This window comes from Blennius ocellaris (genome assembly GCF_963422515.1).
Source record: "Blennius ocellaris genome assembly, chromosome: 10".
NCBI classification, from domain to species: domain Eukaryota; kingdom Metazoa; phylum Chordata; class Actinopteri; order Blenniiformes; family Blenniidae; genus Blennius; species Blennius ocellaris.
The window spans coordinates 14,415,180-14,438,518 of record NC_137659.1 but is presented as its reverse complement, the minus strand read 5'-3'; the positions used below and the strand labels follow the sequence as shown (position 1 = coordinate 14,438,518).

The 23,339-nt window shown below is 42.1% G+C and overlaps 1 protein-coding gene across 2 annotated transcripts; it reads right to left on the bottom strand.

Annotated features, from left to right (window-relative positions):
• Window positions 1-3,493: 3,493 nt before the first annotated feature.
• Window positions 3,494-17,130, bottom strand: scinlb (scinderin like b). 2 transcript variants are annotated; one of them, XM_080503180.1, is made up of 17 exons: window positions 16,994-17,130; window positions 14,615-14,802; window positions 13,383-13,537; window positions 10,623-10,784; window positions 9,960-10,109; window positions 9,456-9,542; window positions 9,052-9,184; window positions 8,207-8,295; window positions 7,884-8,099; window positions 7,664-7,797; window positions 7,424-7,514; window positions 6,635-6,805; window positions 6,304-6,478; window positions 5,690-5,805; window positions 5,458-5,535; window positions 5,296-5,356; window positions 3,494-4,378 (listed from the first exon to the last, which is right to left on the bottom strand). In XM_080503180.1, exons 2-17 carry the CDS (start codon window positions 14,793-14,795, stop codon window positions 4,218-4,220), a joined length of 2,160 nt encoding a protein of 719 aa, XP_080359306.1. In that variant the 5' UTR covers window positions 14,796-14,802; window positions 16,994-17,130; the 3' UTR covers window positions 3,494-4,217. The 2 variants fall into 2 exon arrangements, with proteins under 2 accessions (XP_080359306.1, XP_080359307.1); XM_080503181.1 differs by having other exon boundaries at window positions 16,974-17,055.
• Window positions 17,131-23,339: the final 6,209 nt, after the last annotated feature.

The window sequence follows — 23,339 nt, the reverse complement described above, 5'->3', positions numbered from 1 at the left end:
CAACTTCGAAGGAGGAAAGAGAGGAGGAAAGGAAAAAAAAAAAAAAAAAACAGGAATCACATGACCGAACAGCGCTCAGCCTTATCCCCGAACAGAGAGAGAGAGAGAGAGGGAGGGAGAGAGAGACTGCATTGCAATGGAGTAATGCAGGTTACCGTGTCATTGAACGCCTCATAATAGCGCCCCTGTTGTGCCTGCAGAGCTATTTAAAGGCAGGTTTTAGAAGTCCCATCTCATGTTTGGTGCTTTTAAAGACCGTCAACGCATTGTCCTTCACAATCTATACTTAATCCGACTCAAAATAGGGGTGTCACTACAAAATGCAGTTTGACACTGGTTTACAGCTTCTGATGACACAAAAGTATCGTCACGAAAAGATTAGGTTAATCTGCCTAATTTTGTAACACTGTTTGACTGGAGTCTGGTCTCGTCTGTCCTTAAATTCAAGGATGAACCCCCCCCCCCCCCCCCCCCTCCCCTGTCCATCACAGAGGTTAAATCACATTCCACCCAGCCACAAAGCCCCATGGCTCTCATGACAATGGACGAGGGCAGAATACACCCTGGGCAGGTTGCATTCTATCACAGGAACAACCATTCGCAATTTTAATGCCACCAGTGAACCTCACATGCATGTTTTTTGGACTGTGGGAGGAAACTGGAGCACCTATAGGAGAACTTGCAAACTCCACACAGCCAGTATTTCAACCCACAACCTTCTCGCTGTGTGGCGCTCTGGATTTCCTCTCAAGGGGAACTTTTTTTTTTTTAATCCAGTTGAGAAATAGCATCCCTGACAGCTCCAGATTTTTCCACTTGCCTCTGTTTGTGCAGCCCCCTACCCCAGGCTTTTCTCATTTAAGGAAAATAAAGAAGCAGCAGGTTGTTACGATGCCGATTTGTAACAAATATCATACTCTGTAATATTGTATGATTTAATATCAGGATTTAAGGGCTTTAACAGCATTACAAGTTTCTAATTCCCCAAAAATTATCATAAATAAATTTAAAAAAAGGAATATATGACATAATCCATACAGCTTTATAATCCTAAATAAATGTATATTAGTTTTAGTGCCATAATCACATATTTGTTCATCAAGATATTGTGGTGACACTGCAGCATTCAGCCCATCCTCAGTTCAGTGGGAGAAGAAGGAGCCATGGGTTACACTAAACACAATTTCACTGCAGTTTTGAGTTTTCATGTTTTTGACAGGCTTACAAAAAGAAAACAGCATCAAAAAGAGTGACCTTGTGGTCGCGTTCTTTTCTTCTGGCTGAGTGTGTCTTTAGCCCGTACTCCAGTATTTGGCCTGTCCTCGGGAACCAGGGGAGGAAGAACACGCAGGTGCCGATGCTGCAATAACAGATATGAACCGTACACAATATGACGGCACATTTTGGTTTACAAAACAAAGGTTATTTGAAAGAGTGGCTCCATTGTGTTGTCCCTTTTCCTCTCCAGCATTTCAGCAGCAAATGTAGAAAGTGGTGCATCCAACAGTAAATACAAAAAAAAAAAACCTGCAAACTTGCAAACAAAATGTCCAAACTGAAAGGGAAAAAAAGTGGACTGAGTGCAGACTGGATGCCAAGATGTTAAAAGCTGCATTTAATTCTTCCCTGGGAAAATAAAAATAAAAAATCTGAATAAGTGATTAGATCAGGGATACCAAACAGGTTCCAGCAGGTCAGTGCTGGTCCATCCAGAGTCCAATCAGGCCCAAAAGATGAAATTAGCCAGCCGTGACGAAATTATGACATTAACTGCAATGCGTTTATTTGACCACCAGGGGCGCACTCTAGCTTGTACTGCTGTATGTATAATCAGTTCAGGTGATCAGGATTCCGCACATGTAGAAATGTGTCTACATTATAGTTAATTTCGAGATTTTAACCGGTTATTTTGATCATAATATGAACCAGCCTAACATATTTTTTCAGCTCCAGCTAGATGTGGCTAAATGTTTCTTGTTTTTGAAGTTGTAAATAGTGTAATAAATGTCCAATGTGATCTATAAGTTGTACAGCGCATGTGTAAATGATGACCTGAGGCTTAAGGTTGACATTTCAGCTGTTTTATTCAATTTTCAGGTTTCTTAAAATGATAGCTCAATGTACATTATTGTTATTTGATTATGAAGTGTAATGTAGTAAAGTATATCATAAAGTATATAATTATATACTAGTTTGACAGCCCTGCCTTATAAACAGTAATTTTAGTACAATTGGGACAACATTTACAACTTCCCACATCAGCAACTGTAAACTGAGCCTTAAAACTGAAAATTTACTTTATTTTGTTTTATTTTGTTAGATGTTTCATTACTTTGAGTATTCTGGCTTCTGACTCTGTCATTTTTTTCTCTTATTTTAAATTACCTTGTAACACTAGGTCCCTTTGTTTTCATGTTCATGTAATCCCAATATTTTAAATATAGATTCTGACTTCGTAAAGTTGATTTCACTGCATTGCTATCAATTGCTGCTGTCATACCAGTATAAATGATGCTATTCCTAATAATATATCTTTAGAGTGTACAAAGGTAGAGTGGTTAGCACACTGGCCTCATGTCAATGTCTTGAGTCTGAGCTATTGGACCTTTTCGTGTGGAGTTTGTTCATGTGCATGTTCTCTCTGGGCATGTCTGGCTTTTCCCGGTTTCTTCCCATAAACATGTGTTTGATATTATTTTGTGACTCAACGTCTGTTTGTCGGTCTCTGTATGTCTGTGATGGACCGCTGCTCTCTCCAAGGTGTACTCTGCCTCTACCTATAGTCAGCTGCAATCAGCTCCGGTACCCCAACAACTCAAGTGGACAAGAGGTATAGAAGAGGGAAGTATAACTGTTGTTTTTAGTCTCTTCTCACTTTTCAACATGATATTGTCAGTAATAGCTAAAGTACCAAGTGTGCATAACAGATGTCATAGAAGGAAAGACTGATTTATATTATGGCGTGTTTAGATGAATGATTGCAGCCCAAAACAATCCATGTGTATCTCTATCTGGCTTTACTTTTACTCTAAAAAACAGCCCTCAAAGATTTTCTAATAAAAAAAACTTCTACATAACAAATTGCATATTAGAGCTGTCTTTCTAGAATGGTTGTTTGAATCTAAAAGCATCAGACACTACATCTGTGCATTAATGTAGATTTCATCAACACGGATTGCTGAAGTGATCAGTTGCTAATACTGCAAAAACTAGAAGGCATATAGTGAACAGCAACGCACACCTGGAAACTAAGAAAGTCTGAGAAAACCTGCGTTTGCACGTCCGGGAGGACACCACAGCTGTGAGCAGAGCTTTCATGTCATCCTCGGGCTTCGACAGATGCTTTGAGCCACGACAACATCCCATTCTCTCTTCCTGAGAGAGGAGAGGGGCTCAGATCTGGCAGATACACACTCTGACGGTATGTAAAAGTTGTCGACATGCTGGTGGTGAAGTGCAGATCTGTGTAAATCCTGTTAGAAAACTCCGGGTCGTAAATATGAAGAGTTTATTGAGAAGCGATTCATGGGAACATTTCTGGATTGTTTACGAAAGAGTTGACACAAATGACACGCTACGTGTCTTTTTCACAAGCACAGAATATGATTTAAAAACAAACAAAAAAACAAAAACATGCAGCATGCTACCTCTAATGAGTGCAAAGTCCTGCAGCACCACCGATGCATGAACAGAATGCCTGTCAGTGTGTGTGTGTGTGTGTGTGTGTGGGGGGGGGGGGGGGGGGGGTGCAAGCTATTCGCCATGCTGTACTAGTTCATCTTGGAAAAGCAAACAGTAAATCATAGAAAGGAAAGCATTGTGGTTTCTTCTGAACACAAGTGCACTCAGTAAAGGATCTGGAATCTCTCGGACAGTCTGAAATGGCTTTCCTGTTTTCTTTTCTTTCTTTTTTTTCCCTATTCGTACGAGGACTTCAGTGGGGCATTTGCTTGAGATGTGAAGGCAACAGATCAATAACGCATTTCTCCCAATTAAAGAAAATGCCCCGAGAGGACATCACTTGACTACTGATGGGATGTGTTTTATGAAGCCCGGTGCACTGCACGGGGATCAAGGCAGAGAGGCCGTCATTCAGTCTGATAACAGTGACATCATTGGTTTTGGCACTTGGGGATTAGAATCAAGATGTACCACAATGTAAGAAGGCAAAACAGGGAGTGCTTAGAGGTGAGGGGGGGGGGGGCGGAGTGTCGTGTTCAGAAATTGGCCCGGATTCTTTCCAATGGATCCGTGTCCCACATCTTGGCATCCCAACCCTGGAACCAGCCAGTAAAGGTTGGAGGCTCTGCTCCCTGTTTGATGGTGGTGATGGCCAATCCTTTGCGACCAGACGGGTCCGAATCCAGGTACTCTTTTGCTGAATGAAGAAGGGACGAGTGAAGAAGCAGGACACACAGAGTGGAAACGTGTTAAAATCGAACGTTTAACTCTTATTTCGACTCAAACAGCCACATCTATTGTGGCTAAAAGTCTTGATGGTTAAAAATACGGCTGTGTTGAGCTGCAGCTAAAAAAAAATGGCCTGATGGGGGTAGTACACATTGCAAGTTCTGGGTCATGAAGCCACAACATTGAGGTGAAAGAGCAACTGCAAAGTAATAACGTCATAAATTGGTGTCTCTGTCAGCTCTTCTCTCGATCATCACTATGGAAGCTTGGAGGAAACTTCCACCACTTTTAACCCATCCTTTTGTGTAAAGTCCTGTACTTTTGTTTGGTCCTGTTATTTCACTTTATGACATCATGGGATTTTCCGTTAGTTACTTTGGCTCAGGAGACCCCACATTTTTTTTTCCCTCCTTCATTTAATGTTAATTTTCAATCTCTTTTGTTGGGTGTAATGTTCCAAAAGTGTAAATGTTCCAGAAATGTTCCACTTTCACTGTTCTGTGATTGTGTTTCTTTTGGCTATAAATTTTTAAAGCACATTTGGTTCAATAAAACGGACAATTATTAGACGCAGTAAGATAGCTCAAGTTCAGCAATTCAGGTCCACTATTTTTCTTTTAATGTGTAAATAATAGTGCATATAATTAAATGTATTTAGTTGCTCAGCAGTGTGTATACATTATCAGATGATCTTGAGAGCATGTAACAGCAAGATTTGACTCAAAATCCTAAATATTCCTTGGAGTGAGTTTCCAGAAAGCTGAAACAATACTGCAGAAAACATACTGCGCCTAAAACCAACAGCAACGAAACCTGACAGTTTATATGAACCGGAAAGTATCTCACAAAAGAAAAAAGTAATCCACATTTGTTTGTGCAACAAACCTATCTTGGGAGCTCCGTTTCTTTCCTCCGCATTAGCGTCATTGCCAATCCAGAGGAAGAGCTGCAGGAGGAGAGAAACAGCCAAAGTGAATCAGGCAAGTATTCTTCAGCGTGTAGAATGTTTCCCCATCAATGTTGGTATTCCACATGTTCTCTTCCTACCTGGTCCGCGGTATCCAGGAGCATTACGTCATCAGTGGCCAGATCTGTCTGATTGAAATCTCCTGGGACTTCTTCCACCTGAGCGAAAGAGAAGAGACTCATATTAACTTTGAGGTGCTTCACTAGCCAACGCTTTAAAGTAACTTGCATGAAACCCAAGAGGAGGGATTTGTCAGAGTTAATAAGATAAGAAATTATGAATCTTTCTCTCAATGCAATCTCTCTCACTCACAACGAGTCTTCCAGTTTTGTTGGAGCAGCCGAACAGTCGTGGCGCTTTCACCGTGTTCCGCAGGCTTTTAGACGTCTGGTATTCCTTCTTGCCACCGAGAGCAGACCAGAAATCAGCTGGAAACAAAACAAAACGTTATCAGCCATCACTGACAACTGTCTTTGCTCCAATGTAATCAGTGCGCCGTTCGTCTCATCAGGAAGTGATTCACAACATCTTTGGGTCACTGATGCATCAGCTTTTTAAGTCTGACTGAACCAGACCAGGAATGTGACAGTGTGATAGTCGTGATCTGCCTCATCAGTGATTCGAGTAACTGGTTAGAGGTGATGAATGGATTCACACAGTATGCAACAATTAGACACAGCTCAATTATCTCAACTTTGCACGACACTCAGGACATTTTTAAAAAACCAACCAGAGCTGAGCTGCTTCTAATGTCACAGTTCCATTAGATTTTCACAACATCCTGCTCACGAGACAGTCACAGAGGGTAATATATAGAAAATGGATCTTCACCATGCTCGTAGTTTCTACTTAATACAGGTGCAAATGAAGCCAAAAGTTGTCCTCTTTATGACTGGGTGATGTTGTCACGACATTAATAAACCCACCTGGCTCCTTGCCCTCAGGCACATTGGCAGGGGAACCCCCAAGGAAGCCCACCACATCCTTGGCTGCAACCATTTCCCCATCGGTGGCACCCACTCCACGCCACACAAACAGGCCTTTCGGGCATTTCAGCACAAACACGTCGTTGGTGTTCAGATTGGAGCCAGTGGCGTCGACCTATGGATGCAGACAGGTGAGGGCTATGGGACTTCATTTATATGTCACACTTTCCACATCCCAGGAGATACCAAGAAAAGGACAGGTACAAGAGAATAAAGAAAAACAAATACTGGTTGAAACACCATATACATGTATGTGCATGAGCCATCTCACCTCCACGGCCCGTGTGGCTCCGGAGGAGCTCTGCCGGATGTGGAAGAGGCGACTGCTGGCGGCCTTTGACTGTCCTCCTTTACGTGACGTTCCTCCACTGTGGATGATCATGGGTTTCCCCTGGAAAAGGCTCATCAGGTGGGGAGGCTCCTGACCCTGTGTGACTCTCACCTGTGGATGAGCGGAGCAAACGGATGAAATGAAAATCCCTGAGGGGGGCAGTTCATTCCTAAACAACCAAAGTTCAGCCTGCAGGTGAAACAAAAAAAACTGCATTTGACAATAATGCCGTTTCACTATCAGGCGTTTCAAAATAATACCAATTTTTTTTAGATGTATACTGCCCTCTTCTGGTTGGCATGATGTGGTTCCATGAGCCAGTGCAGAAAATAAATGGAGGTTTGTCTATTAGTCCAGTTAGTGTGTGCTTACACTGGCACTTTGAACACTGTATTTATATTCTTAGTCTGTTTAACTGGAACACATAAGCAATTGTACATTTCTACAGATGGATTGCAAACAGGGCTGTTGAATGCAAACACATACTTTCCATTCTTGCTTAAAATAATTTTTACAAGAATTACACACAAACTACAATCCTCTGCGTCTCTGAGACTCACAACAGTAAGCACAACATCTGGTGCTGTGATTTCACTGTATTTTAATTATTCCTCTCTCTGTCTTGATAAAAGTCACATATCCACAGACTTCCACCTTGAATTTAAGGCTTTAACTATGGAACAACAGACTTGTTTATTACACACAGTGACCAGAGTGTCTCGGCCTGACCTGAACCGGGCTTCCTCCCATGGAGTCATCAAGCTTCACTGTGAGGAACGCTGAAGCCGCCAGCTCATCTTGTGTGCACTTCAGCCCCTGCCTGAAAAGGTCACACACACACACAGACACACACACAGCATCAGATCATTCACTGCTCACTTGTAGCGTATGTGAGCTTCCAACTCGGTGTGTTGGGAATGACGCATGTATGGACTCTTCCCCAATGTGTCCGTTTCTCTTTGTACCCACCAGGTGTATATGAGGTGCTTCTCCCGAGCTCCCTGTCTGTAGCTGTACAAGATGAGGTAACAGTCTCCACCATAGAAGTGACCATGGGTGGAGGGATCCACAGGGACCTTGTCACCATTCTCAACTCGCCAAATCTGTACAGCAAGACCACGACGGTTTCAAGCATCTCGTCACTCTGTTTACACGTTTCCATTTCCTTTTCTTTTTGAGCCACTCGTACCTGGACTTTGCCTTTGCCATCATCCACCATGCAATGCTGAGCTGCCATGGCTTTGTTTGAGTGCAGGCTGGAGGCGTCAAAGGGCACCTGTTCGATTTTGGCAACACGGCCGATGACATAGGCCTTCCTGGGGCCTGTGGTCTCGTCCTTGTCCTTCCAGTCGTCAAAGTATTGCTTGAACAGTGTGGGCTCTGCTCCTGCAGGAAGAACCTGGATCTGCAAGTCAAATAATGAAGCCGGATGAAGTCAGCAGCGTCGTGTGATGTGGATTTGTATTGAACGTCTCTCATTGTATATTTTTTGTAATTATGTCTCATCTTCACCTGTGTCTTGTCGGAATATCCTTTGTCTTTGATGAACTGCTTCCCGGCGTTCATGGCTGCTTTACGCTCAGATGTGTTGGCCTTGGGACCTGTTAGGGGACAGATGATTAAATGTCAATGTTTCCTTTTGGAAACATGGGGAGAATTCTCTATTGAATACCAGATGAAAGATCCTAACAACGCATGTAGTAGAGGATTAAACTGGGCCTCTCACATTGAAGATGCTTCCTAAAGACAAACTGGAGATCGTTTAACTTTATAGCACTGTCGAATTCAAGATAAAGACATGGAAATTAAAAAAGCATTTGGTTACAGTTAAACACAATTTACTTTTTTAATGGGTGAGTAAAACACGTTTTGTGACTGACTCTTCACATAACATTATAACGTTTAGCTTCCATATTGGTGCAGCTGAGTGTTTTGGACAATGAAGATTAGCTGATAACTGCCAAACTGCCTTATAGACATCTAACCAATGCAAATAATGCCCTATGAACCCTATGAAATGAAGACATGCAAAAGATATTAATACAATATGCAAAAGAGGTGATGGAGAGGGGACGGGCGGGACGGAGCGGGTGGAGACGAGTGGCAGGGGCCTCATGTGTGACAAACAAACAGCAGCAAGAGGAAACACGTTTAAAAGACAGTAAAATATAGACTGGAGAAGAAGTATAAGGCCGAAGATGTCGGCAGGGAAGTGTATCAGTCAAAAGACAAAGAATAGATGTAAATACACTAGTTAACTAATTGTGGCTAATAAACAGATATATGTGTCTGAATGTAAAGCTCGTCTTCAAAGTCTAATAACAAATCTTCATTGAAGGATGTGACGCTGTCGGCACCTTTCCACACGAAGATGTTGCGGTCCACGCCGTTGTCCAGGATGTAGCACTCCTCTGGAGACAACATGGCCTGTTTGAAGGGGCTGGATTGAGCGACGACAGTCACCTTCATGGAGCCAGAGGCATCTGAGATCTGCAAACACAGAGAGACTTAATTTCAATGATTTTCCAGAAGCAATCTACATTTTAATCATAGACGATGAAACATTTTCTGACAGGTTATGAGGGTATAAAAGTCACATTTCATCTTAAAACTACCAAACGACATTCGCAAACTTCACCTTGATTTGTTTTTCTACATTTCTGGGTTTTACTTCAAACTGACATGGCTTTGTAGTCTAAGTTATAAAACCTTATTTTCGGTCCGCAGTTTAATTCGTCAGACAATCACTTGTGTTTCTCACCATGTAGAGGGAACCCTTCTTCTTGTTGGATATTTCCACAATGTCATCAGGAATACTGGGAGCGATGCTGGATTTGGGCCCCAGAGCCTACACAACACATAAAACAATATTTGCAATGTTTTATTTTACTTCTGATGATTAATTAGTTTGTTACTAAAAAAAAAAAAAAAAGATAAATGACACATATATGCAAATATAAACTCTATCTATGAAGCAGTAAAGGTTTTGCTCCCCTCACCCTCATTAAGCCTCTCTGGTGTTTACCCTGCACTTTTGTTGCTCAAGAAATGTTTACAAAGCGGCTTCGGCCCGGTAGTTGGCACATGAACAGCGGATTACAAAGGACAGCACTGTGGTTCGTCGTTCCCACGCCGACTAACGTGCTGGCACTGACGTGCAGCGGCTACACATACAGCTCCTGCTCTCAAACGACCACGTCTGAGGTCAGAGTTTACTGGGAAGCACTGAGAAGGGGAAGACGGGTGAGGAATGTGCATGCTGGACCTCCAGGATTGGTGCCGGCTCTGCCCCTTCCTCCACCATGTGAAGAGTCGCTCTGCCGTTTCGCTCATTATCTCGGATGTCGATGGCAACATTGGAGGCCTTCAGCCGCTCGAACCCGTTACACTCACTGCCACACCAGTGATAGATGTCCTACAGGAGAGAGGAACACAACACAGGAATGACTATATATATATATATATATATTTTAACCAAGTTGACTATGGGTAAACGTAAGCCACAGCCTCCAAAGGTGGCCAGTCCATCACAGGTCAAACACATAGAAATAGACAGTCGCACACACTCATACAGTTTCATCCAAAAGTGTATCTCTCTCTCTCTCTCTCTTTTTAAAAAAAAATCTAATAATAATAATAATAGACATCCTGAAATTTCTTTTCTCTTTCTATTTTTTAAAGCACGTTGGTTCTTTTCAGACTTATGGTGAGAAAACTTTGCACATCCCGAGCTGCACTTATTCTGCAGCCTTCAGCCGGCACGTTTTGCATGTACAAAGATAAAATGCAAACTCCACAAAGATATGCATGTAAGCGCGCATTCAAACTCGGTGCTGTTCCACTGCTACCCAAACGCTTTCATTTGGGACTAATAGTTCTTTTTTTTTAATATATATGTATATGTATAGACACTATAAACAATGCTCACCTTTCCCAAGTCAATGATGAAGCAGTCGCCCTTGTTGAAGCTGGACCAAGTCATGTCCACTTCTGTTGCTCTGATGACCCTACGACCTTTCACATGAAGCAGGCGTTTGACATCTACGCCATTGGTTGTCACGTGCTTGAACCCAGAGGCCACGCCACCTTTCTGTGAAGTTTTTACAGAATTCAGTTGTCCAGTAGAACTGAGTTGATGATCACAGTCAAGGTTTTTTGTTATATTGGGTTAAATGACACCATGTATTTATGTGTCACTGAAATACCACTTTTGGACCCAGTCCCACTGCACGCTATTCTTTTGTAACATAGAACATACAATACATATTTATATGTGTCGAAAATGCTACAGTCACATCCCCCAAAGAAACAACACATTTGATCTAGTAGTAGTATTTGAACACTTGTTAATGTATAATACTTTTTTTACTTGGTACAAGAAATATTCTCAGAGAGTGAAATTATATTACTGTTGCACAGGCATTGCATTTCTCAGTTTATTTTGTGTTTGTGTGATTTTGAATGAATTTGGGAGCAATTTTTAAAAAGATGAATAAAAATTGTCAGAGGAAGACAATATATACTGTATGTCTGAATAGGATGATAGGATGAGGAGGCCTATAGGTGCAAAAGGTTTAGTCACAACCACAACATGTCAACTAAATTAATTAGTAAGTCACAAATGCAACAAATGTGAGAGGTTTGAGGTCAATCATGACGGGTGAGAAGGTTTCATGAGACACAGAGAGGGTGGATGGATTTTAACACAGCACTATAAAACCTCAAACAGAAAACAACTGTAAACTGAGCATCGCACAATGATGTCAGCATGTGGTCCAGCAAACAAAAGACATGAAACCTTTTGGTAAGGAATGAAAATGATTCTTGCTTGAAGCACACATGAGCCTCATGCCTGTTCTGTGCAAATGTGTTGTACCTGACGACGGGGAGTGTCACGCAAAGAGCCGCCCTCGGTGAAGCCATTAACAGAAAAAAAGTGTTTTACAAGGCATGCAAATTAGACCCGGAGCGACATAAAATACTCTGTGGTGGAGAGGAGCAACGTCGCCCGCCATTCGTTTGGTGGGCGATATCTGAAGTTATTTGTCTCCTTTGCGAAAGCGGTTGTGTTATTTCTTAACTTTATCCACTGCGTCAGTCTGTCCCCAGCCTCTGCAGCGGAGGAGTCCTGCTTAGCATCTGGACAAACGGCTATTCAGACCTCCAAAATGAAAACCACACTCATCCTGTCCATCTTAAACTGAGTCACAATCGAATTTTTCCACGGCAACAATGTGGGCTCTGTTTATTGAAGAAATTGTTTCCTTACAGTGGGATTACCAAAAAAACGATGGAGGCATGGTGAGGTTTGGTGGGAGGACAACAGTGTGAGTGTGCAGACAAACATGTGCGGCTCAGAGTTTCCATCCTCCAACAAAAGCAGTAAACAGGCATTTGAGATAATTACGTTCAAGTAAAACCGAGGAAGGGGGGATGGATGTTTTTCTGGGAATGGGAAACACATGGCTGGTAAAAGTGGCTCCATATGAGCTTTAAAATGTCCTCCTTGGATTGGGCCGCTTGTTGAGGAGGTTACAGTCGATCAGACACACCCCGAGATGTAAATAGCACACGTGGAATGCCGTGTTTCTTTTGAACTTCAGACTCATCAGCTGAGCTGCATGGCAAAGTTCAAGAGGTGGAAACAATCATTAAACCGAGAAGAAACATCTCGGTCAAAGTCACAGTTTATGACACCGTGTGTGTATTACTGTATTAGCAGAGGTGACAAAAGTACTCACTGAGGTAAAGACAAATATACACACTTGTGTGTACGTGTCTATTGTTTTTGGGTTTTCTTTCCTGTTGGACTTTGTATAAAACACAACAAAAGTTATTGACTTTCTTTTTTAAATAGAAACGGGACGTCTTGGTATTCAGACATGAATAATTTGTACACTTCTGCACTTTCGCTGTCTTTTACTATTACCATCAGCTGCTTTAAACCACTTCTGAATGTTAATGAGAGATATGTTCATTTTATATTTTATTTATTGTATTTATCAACTGCAGACTGACAGGCCAAAGAGAGTCATTTAGAGCTTTGTATGGCAACTCACACTTTACTGGCAAAGACAAAAGCAGAGAGTATAAATGTCAGACGTTTTGATTAAACAGTATCTACCTGTCACTACCTAAACAGGATCTCATGATATAAAAGCTCAGATATGAGTTTTATTACCTTATTGGTACGACTATATAACAGGCCTTTTGTTCTAGATTAAGGTCTGGAGATTTTCCATTTGTGTGTATCTCGGGTTTTCAGGTCTGTGTAAGGGACAGGCCAAGAGCTGGGGACTGCAAACCGAATGGCTCAACTGTTAAGTTCCTGTTAATGTGTGCAAATATGAGTGGTGTAAAATCTGTATTGAAAAATAAGTGCTACTGAGTGTTTTTGTTTCTTAAATTCATTAAAATAAAGAAAAATCATCTAAAATGCCACTGACACATGTATAGCTTAATAGGCACAGTTAATAAAAGGATGAAATGATGTAATGCGTGCTTTTCTAATAATACATTTTAAAAAGAACTAAGGATGTAAAAAAAAAAACAACAACAACAAAAAAACATCTGTTTCAGTCCCGTTTTGGGCCACCCAGGTTTGGAAACACTGATCGAAGTGTTTTTTTTCATCCAGACAGTGACGTCACGCATCCAAAGTGTCTCGAAATATGTCTGTGAAGCTCACCTGGTACTTGATGCCTTTCTTGAAATACCCCAGAAACATGTTGGACTCATAGTTCTGCATCTCCCTGTACTGCACCGGCCCACCGCCCAGGTAGTCATCCAGCTGCATGGCAAATATCGCCAACGATCCACTCTCATCCTGCGTGCACTCGTCACCTGCAGCACACACGCATTCAACCAAAACAAAACTTGTAATTTCTTCACACTGTTGCGACAGGATGGAGCTTTCAAACGGCGTAAACTGAGGCACTTATGTCCATCTGGGACATCCGACTCAGAAATGGAGTGTTTAAATCATTATCCACCTCTGCAGCTGATCCTCTTAGTATCCTGCTATTACTGCTAGATGGTGCACGGCATGGCCCAAACTGTTTCATTTTCAATATGAAAAAAGTTGATCTCGAACAGAGGGATTAATTATGTTCCCATGTTTTGGTTTTTTTCTTCTCTTGGGTAACATCTTCCAGATGGTTTTAGTCTGTGTGCTGGCACTAAGATGAGAGTTGGTAGGGAGCAAGGCAAGCCTGGAGGGACAAGTGCATGTCTTCTGTGGCCCAGAGCAGCTTTCCAGATGTGAGTCATGCAGCGGTTTTTGGGACTCAGTTTTTGGTTATGTAACTGGAAATTAACAGAGGCTTTTGGAAAAGACTTTGTGTTCCCTGAGACTGACTGTGTGTTCTGTGCAGGCCCAAGCAGAAGCTGCACTGAGAGAAGAGCACAGAAGTATGCAGCAGAGAACTGCTGTCACTTTCAGGATGGCAGATTTCACACTCACACGATAGTGAACGTTCTTGCAATGACCTCGGAAAAAACCCTGAAAAAACTACAATTATTGTTGAGGTTTAAGCCATGAGAAGTTTGCTTATCAAAAGAGGAACTTGGGAGTGTATAAAACCATTCATGCAGACGCATAGAGCGATGAACCGCAGCAGGACAGTAATGAAACATACCAGCCGCTACACAAACACAAGAACATGGGGGAACTAATTCTAACATTTAGGCAACAAGTCAGAATGGTTTTCTGATAGAAAAATGTCAAATGCAAGCCTGTTCCTGTTTTGTAAGGATCGCTGACACCTATTGCATGTTGAAACAGTTATGTCTGCAACTAAAAGCCTTTCATCCATGTAAGATTATTATTTCTGAACACTTAAAGCAGTTGAAATGAGATTATGACATTATAACAGCTCCGACATGAAGCCACAGCCACTGACATGCGTGTCCACGTCTTACCATGCCACATGTGGATGTTGTATGAAGGCGCCGCGGTGGTGAAGAGCAGCAGGTAGGCGTCCCCGCTGTAAAAGCTGCCATGCAGCTGTTTGGGAACTGGCTTCAGGTCCAGGTTCTCAATACGCCACACCTGCAGTCCTGGTGCCTTCCCAGCAGTTTCAAACTCCTTGTGGCAAACCATGACGGCTCTGACACACACACAGCAACACGGAGACAGAATGGGAGAGAGTATGGAAAAACCACAAGGCCAAAGGGACACACGGAAAAAGACATGGAGTGATTTCAATGTTTTTGCATCGGGATGCCTCACCGCAACTGGAGCTTTGAAAAGCCTAACCAGAATCAGGGTGAACAGAAAAAAGAAGTTGCACATCATGCATTTGTTTTTATTTTTGTTATGGCTTCAGACTGTGTTTGCTGAAATAAAGATCTTTTTAGCTGTGTGAGGGACGCTTACCCACAGTGCTTATATAACCTGTCATAACAAGATGTTACGTGTTGAGACCAAACAAGAGAAACTCGTTTTAGTTTTGAGGGTCGATATGCTGCTCTGTCATTATTATCAATTCTGCTTAGCAGAAGTGTCGCTGTTTTATATTTTCCGTATGCTTAAATATTTTCATTGCTTTGAATCACATTGATTTTCCCCAAAAATAGTTCAGCTCCATTTCAGGTTGTTTCAGATCAAGTTCACGTAAAACGCAATTATATGATTCCGTGTGAAAATGCAGGAGTACACCTATAGATTGATGGACTAGAGCATGCTTTTGAAAACGTCAACCAGAATGATGCAGGAACTTTGCACCGTGATATGCAGATATATGATCAGTAAATCAATACTTGCCAAAACAAACAAGACAATCACCACACAGACACACCCAGAAAGCTACACAGCATGACGGGCCTTTTAAACCGTATTCTTTGAATAAACTAATTCAGTAAATAAACTGCAACACAATCTCCCTACATTTAGCTTTACAGTAAGCATGTCTTTGCCTCGCCAAGGCAGAAAGAATATTCATATTGGCCATTTGCCCTGATTACACAAGAGCAAGATTATGTGTGTGTGTGTGTGTGTGTGTGTGTGTGTGTGTGTGTGTGTGTGTGTGTGTGTGTGTGTGTGTGTGTGTGTGTGTGTGTGTGTGTGTGTGTGTGTGTGTGTGTGTGTGTGTGTGTGTGTGTGTGTGGCTGCAGGATTATTGCTGCAGCGAGGCTGACGTCGTCTGTGATGGCACAGCCCTCGCCACGTCCACTTCCTCCTCCCTGCTGCAAAACACAGACCTTACTCTTCGTGCACTTTCCCCCTGCGAGCCGTACACTGGTAACTCCAACCTACACTTGGCTGATTGTCTGCAAGGTGTATTTAAAGGATTATCGCACATCCTTGAGGGGAAAAAAAAAAAAAAAACTAAACATGCCAGCCACACCAAACACCTATAATCCAAACAATCACACCCCATCATCAGCACCATCCAGAAGCGGGATTGTCAGCAGGGGTTTGCTCAGCTGTGTGTTAAGTGAGCGGCCCTGCAGCTCAGGTTTCAGTGATAGAGAGGAAAACACCCAGTGGACTTCCTGTAACGGGCCGGCTGATCAATAAATGCTGCATCAGTGGGCCAATTCTCCAGAGCACATAAGATTAATGGACTTTACTTGTCTGGAATCAGATGCACCAGTAATAGCAGTAACATGACACAGTAATGAGCATAACACAGCAGGCCAGAGAGGAGAAATGCAGCAGAGAGTCCGTCTGGATTTATTCAATTTGTCTGCTTCCACAAGTTGCTTCTCCACTGCTGACCAAGCACAATGTAGTTTGTGTAGGATTCTCATGCACATTTATGTTAAAAAAAAAAAAAGGCATTTGCAACCACAACAAAATGAATCAACGACACTTCCATTTACTTCCCGTCTTTCTTTCTTCTTCTTTTTTTAAACATGCCATAACAAATAAACTGTCATATGCTGCTTCCTGTAGAATCTGCTGGCAGCTCCTTTTCTGTTGCATTTCATTCACTAGACAAGAAAGGCAGAATGACGCCAACAACAGAGGTCTCCATAATAACTGACGCAACATCCCTGATCTGGGAGGTCGTTTCCTATATTTTCTGCAGTGACTCAGGAAAGAGACGAGATGACAGACTTTCCACATCTGGAAACACACTCACTTTTTTTTTTTTTTTTTTACATTTAACAATGAAATCAAAGAGCAAAAGAAAGAAGAAGAAAAAAGAAGTGCACCATTCACGGGAGCGGCACGAACCGTTTAAAACGGGCTTAAAACAATTGCGCACGACGTGAGAAGGTTTTAAAAAGTGGCAGATGTGCGCGTGAGAACAGTCCGAGCATGTCCGTGTACCTGGTTGACAGTGAACTCACAGTTTGCGGGATGAATCACGCCGGAGAGGAGAGCAGATGGATGTTGGAGGTTGAGGTTGAGGCAGTGTGGAGCGAGCGAGACGCGTCTTCGTGCGCTTTTTAATGCGTTGTAAAGGAGGAGGAGTGTTCACTGCACGGCTCCGTCCGTCTGCGCCGATTGGTCCACTGCGCCAACACTGTGCCACACTGTGCGCTCATGGAATGTTTTCAAAGTTTTGGGGAGTGAAGTTTTTTCCCCGTCTTTGGTGCCTGTGTGCATGAACTTGATCTGTGAGCTGAAGTTTGCTCACAGCATGGGACAAAGTTCATTTCGGTCATGGTTTCCTCTTTCTTTCTTGTTTTGGATTTGCTGGGATTAATGTCTTCACAATTTTTAGTGAAGCAGGGTTGCCATCTTTCATCTGTTGCGAGTGATCAAGCTTGTCAGGGTTTTATTATGCCTGAATTAATCTCTCTAAAATGTTACTTTAAAAAAATAAACAAGCTCTGGAATTAAGTCAGCATGGAAAGTATGTCTGCTCTGCAATAAGTGGTTGCCATTGAAAGAAAGCCACTCCCGGTAGAGTTTATTCTAATGGGACAGTAGGGGTCTAGAAGTTATGGAATGCTGCTGGCTTGAGTCCCACTGTGGGTCACTAAATCAGATTATGTAATCTATGGCGACTCCACAAAGAAGCAGCTGACAAACACTCAGTTGAAACTCCACCTGAATCCCCTGAATCCACATGTGAAATGAGAGGAAACTGTTGCAGTGGCTGTATCAGAGAAGTTCTGTTCAGAATTTCAGCAATTCAGATATGGAATTTGACTGTGATGATGATTTGTTTATTTCAAATTCCATTTAGATAAAGAAAATAACAACTGCCTCTTCTAGAAATACCACTAACAATAGGAGAAACCTATACTTTGTACTCGTACTGTGTTATTACGTTTGCACCAAACACATTATGAAAAGCATGTCACAGCCAGCCCAGAACCTGCTGAGCAGCTCATCTTTTCCTTTTTTTTCTCTCTCATTTTTTTTCCTGCACGTCAAATCCCTCTCTAAATCTGCAGGCATGCTCACACACAGTCCACACAGTGGGCGGATTCCTCACATCAGAGGCGACGAGCAGCTCTCCTGTTTATTCGTGAATGTTACTCAAACAAGCGTCACACTACTCTGTATACATCCTGCAAGAAGATCATTTAAGACAGACACTTCAGACATCAGTTTGCAAGGTGCTGGAGCCAATCCCAGCAGCCTGTCCCCGGGAAAACAGAGGAAGACAGACAGTTGCACACAGTCACATTCCGACAGGCAATTCGCCTCAATGCAAACTTTACACAGAAAAGAACCCAATCCCTCAAAAAAACTAAAAAACTTTAAATTAAATTGCTGGTTTGGAAGATGCATTAATGAATGGATGGACAGTTCTATTCACAGATGAAGATTGAGTTTCGGAGCTGATCTTGAGAATCCAGCACAAGCAAGTCCCTCTTGATCTGGTGTGTTGATACCGACTGATTTTACCAGCTGCTCACATCTGTCTTAATCTGATGGCTCCAACAAAACCACAACCCACAATACAAGACAGAGCAGAGCAAACAACTATCATGTGACTGCTGGCGTTAATTGTGTAACTGTGGTGCTTTCAGCCATGTAAATGGGAGTTAGTTACGATGTTCCCATGGGACATTTCATTGAGACAATTTTGAAAAAAAAAACAATCTCCACAAAACTGGTCTGGTCTGAGTTTTCATTTTGTCCCAAACACACCAGATTAAGCTGGAGAAGTTTGTGAACACCGAGGTGAAGGTTTTCAAGTTATTAGTACAGCTGATCAAGGCGCCACGGCACAGTTTAAAAGGTGGTCTTGGTGATGTGTGCACTAGAATCCTAAATATAACTAATATTCAAATGGTATTTGACAGAAGGTGCTGAATGATAATAAAAAAAACAGGAAACATCTGTGCCACTGTCTTTCCATACACTGCAATCAACAGCTTTCTCTATCAGTTTTCTTCACATCAACCAAGCTAATTTGTGTGTGAAAGGAGCTTATTTGTAATGATTTCATCAGGAATGTGGAGCAAGCTTCACTACTCTGGAGGCGTGTTTATCTGCGGGCAGCAGGACCTCAGTGGTGAAACCGGGGCTCCGGGTCTTCTTTGTCAAACAGGACGTGCACATTGTGTGAGGCACACTGACAACTGACTGATGCACATCCTCAGCCACAATGCAACTCACCCAGAATGGATTAGAGCCCTCGTATCAGAGGCTTAAATGTCACTGAAGTTCACCAACATGGACCCTGCAGAAATGTCCTCCCGACGGTCAGTGAATAAGCGAGAGGCCAAGTAACATGTCAACCATTAGTCCAACCTTGTACCAACCATCAATTTATATCTCTTACATTTACTGTGATTATGCCAAATTTAGTGAAGTGTTGCACACTTAAAATGCTTTTTGTGTTAGAATAAAACTGAAGGGTCGTAACTGTGACGTGGAAGTAAAAAATGCAGTTCGTGAGGCACAAGGCCAATGTTGTCACAAACTACACCTTTGCATGAATTACAGCAAAGTTGCGATCTACCTTTCCCAGCAATTCATCTACATTTCAGCGTTTTTGTAAGTTGATCGGTGCATGTCTTAGTTTTAAAGGGATATTTCCATATTTGCAGCAACACGATTCTTTGCTTTGCGTTTGAGATATCAGTTGATAAGTAGCATCCTTGTGTTCGTTAGTTCAACATGTTGGAAAAGGATGAGATAATGAACATATTTGGGGAAAGTCAGTCAGATCTACAGCTTGTCTACATGATCAAACAATGCAACATGACCACTGACAGGTCATTAAGAGAAGGTGATCTGTGCGTTTCAAACTGAAGACAAGGTGATGGGAACTTCTAGGGCTCTGATAGTGTTTCATTTGCAATCCAGTGTGACATCAGTTGAGTTTCTGAATCTGATTTGAACAAACAAGGCCCTTTAAAACTTTGTCATTTCTGCAACACTACTTGATAGAATGGTGCAGGTCACATGTTGCCCCAGTGCAGTGCAGTAAGTAACTGCATCATCTGTATAAGAAACATCAAAGTTGGAGATTGCTCACATGTTCCAGGAAATGTCCGCAACCCATTTCTGATAGCCGATGTGGAAATAGAGCAACCGCAAAGTTGCACATGACACGGTGTGAATCACTGAGCCACAAGCATGAGCCAAACCAAAAGCTCCAGTCTCCTTTTTTTTTTCATCTAATTCAAAAGGTCAAAAGCAGCGAGCAGCGAGTTGATGATTGCGGAGCATTGGAGATAACAACGACCATTAACCGGTTGTTTTGCATCGACGTGAGTCAAACCTCACCGCCCAACTGGAGGTGTCGTTTGACTAAAGAGCACCAAGTCAAATCTTCTCCAGGTGCACGGCAGCTCAGCTTGAACAGGATCCGACCAGGGTCCCGGCCTCCCTCTCCCTCAACGGTCGGATACAGACTCCATGGTGATCATCATTTATCTCTTCCAGTGTTGCCAAGGAGACGGTCGGCAGCAAAGCGTCAGATAACCTGTTTTGTCTCGCGCACTCACCTCTGGGATCAAAATAGACAGCCAGTCATAACACAAAATAGTAAATTCAAACCGAGGTTGACTTTTCTACAGATATAATTTAGTGAGGAAAACACAGAATCAACAGTGTCCTGAATCTTGTGCCTCTGCAGCTGTTTGATTTTTTTTTTTTTATTGTTATTGAACAGCAGTTCAGCCCACAGTGCCAACATCCTGCTTTTACAATGGCAAAAACGAGGGTCTGATCACTTTTATCATCATATTGCTTTACAGTTCAGTGCTTTGTGTTGTGTGTTGTATTTGCATGGTTCAATATGTCGCCATCTGTGGTTAAGTCGTGTGCCAGACAGACGGTTAGCAACTGCCTCTCTCAGTGTGGTTAACCCGGGTGCAGACGATGAGCCCCGCTTTGCAGGTTTGCCACTGTGGTTTTACGTCAGGCTGTGCAAAATTTGCAACACCTTTTAAAGCAACGAACAAACGGTCTCTTCTGTTTTGCTTTTGTTTTATTACATGTATTCAAAAATTCTTCTATTGAAGATGTCGATTTGCTCTGGTGGACGTTATGTTAGAATCATTGCACAATGTGTGTGTGACCATCACTCTGTTTGCTCTATAATCCAGTTTGTATCCTTCAGTTTATATCCTGCTTTCATACTGAGTGAGTTCCAGTCCCACATGACCCCGAGCTTCATGAACAGAATGTGAAATGATGGATATATGATGTACTGGAAGCGTTGAGACAAGAACTAAAAGTGGAACAAGAAGACCACACTGGAGGAAAAATCAGGTTCAATGTTTCTAATCATTGATCTAAACTGTAATCAGCTGGTTTCAACAGATGAGAGGTGCTTTATGTTGAAGTATGCAATTGAGAAAATTAATGCAAAGAGTGTGCAGAGAAAAGTTTCACAGAGGAACTTCAGCATGGCATAAATTGCACGCGATCCACCACTGACTGAACCACATCCTCTGCTCTGACAAGTTCCTGAGAAGTTAAAAAAAAAGAAAAAAGAAAAGAGAACAGGAGGACGGAGATGGTTCCAAAAACTCTCTAGTATCGTTGTCGATAAGAAGAGTCAGTCCACTTTAAATGAACACCTGAAGACCTGCAACATGAGCCCGTCACAATGATCTGTTTGGTTTTGACTGCAGTGTTTGCCTCCAGTGTAAACACACATAAACCATGCGTAGCACACTAAACACACACACACACACACACACACACACACACACACACACACACACACACACACACACACACATAAAGATAGGTCGTGAGCCCAGTGGGGAGGAAATGTAAACACGGCCAGCCGGCCCTGTCCACAATATTCTGTATGTTTGCTGTTGTTGTTTACTTTCTGTGTCATTGAAAGCAATAAAAATGCAATTTAATAGATCGTTAACATATCACACAATATATGACGTGCAACTCGTGACCCCACTTCTAAACTGGACTGGATATAAAACAACTTTTTTTTTTAACATGAGGATCATTGAAGGTTCATTCAAGTTAATGTTTTTCATTTGAGTGAGATAATCTGAAGGGAGCAGCTTGTTATCTTATCTCATCGTCGAGAAAGGAAACCAGGGAAAAGGTGCAAAGGTAACAGAATCCACCTGAAATCACCTCTGAAGCTCATCGAGTGACACTGCGATATCAAGAAATAGTTTGAAAACAAATGTGTTGCTTATCTTAAAATAGTCTTACTGTTCTGTCACACAGTGTCACGCACTGCCTTCTCTCACAGAGCTGCTGTTTTTAGTTCACTGCCGCACTTCCTGTGTTCTGACGTTTGACAATGACGAGGACACAGAAGCAAAACCAACAATCTAGCGTATAGAGGAAGAGAGGATTTATCCTGAAAGTGACGGACAGCTGTTGAATATTGCCTACAACTGCCTCACCCAATACACAATACCAATACCTTTTATCTAAATACATTTATTACCTTTACAGAAGACATTTAGCAAAAATGTACTGTTCAATGAAAGAAATATCTTCATTCAGTTATTACAATGTTACAGTAAAGATTGCATCCAAATATTAATCTATATCTCTAAATAATTTCTTTCTCCTGTGTCTAATAACCTCTTTACCTGAAGTGACCTGTATGTCATCTCATATTCAGGCTTCACCATGTGTAGATTTTCTTTAGCCCAGATGTATTTGCTTTAATGATAACCTTCTTTTTTATGAACTGTAATGGCAAACACACAGAATCTGAAAGAAGGTAAAGCTTTTACAGAGGTGAGAAAGTTGTGCAACAATTGAATTGTGTACAATAAAGCAGCCACCTCGGCAGTTGTGCTCTGTGCATCTTGTTCAGTGATTTGTTTTCTTACATTTATAATCTTTTGTAGGAAGACGCAGGGGGCCACATGTGACCCTCGGGCTACACAACGCCCGCGTCTGGTCTCATCTGAACGAGTTAAAAGTGTTTCAAAGTGTAACCATTCACTGCACTTTCTCAAGGCCAAACATTTCCGACGTTTTTGTTATGCAACAACACATGAAACCCAATTTACCCGGCTCTGGTTTTTAATGTCCGACTCAGCGTTGAAGCCCCCTCCCCCCAACAGTCGCAGGCCAGAAATTCCTCCCTTCGACAGAAAACAGCCGGTTGTTCTGGAAACAAAAACCCACCAGCATAGGAACAAGATTTTACTGAGAGCAAAGGACTTTGTGGTTCTCCGGGGAGTAAGAAAGAAACTATTAAGGTTTTATATAGAAACACTTTAATTCGCTTATTTAATTCTGGGAAAAAAATTAATAAATACTGGCTCCGTTAAGAATATA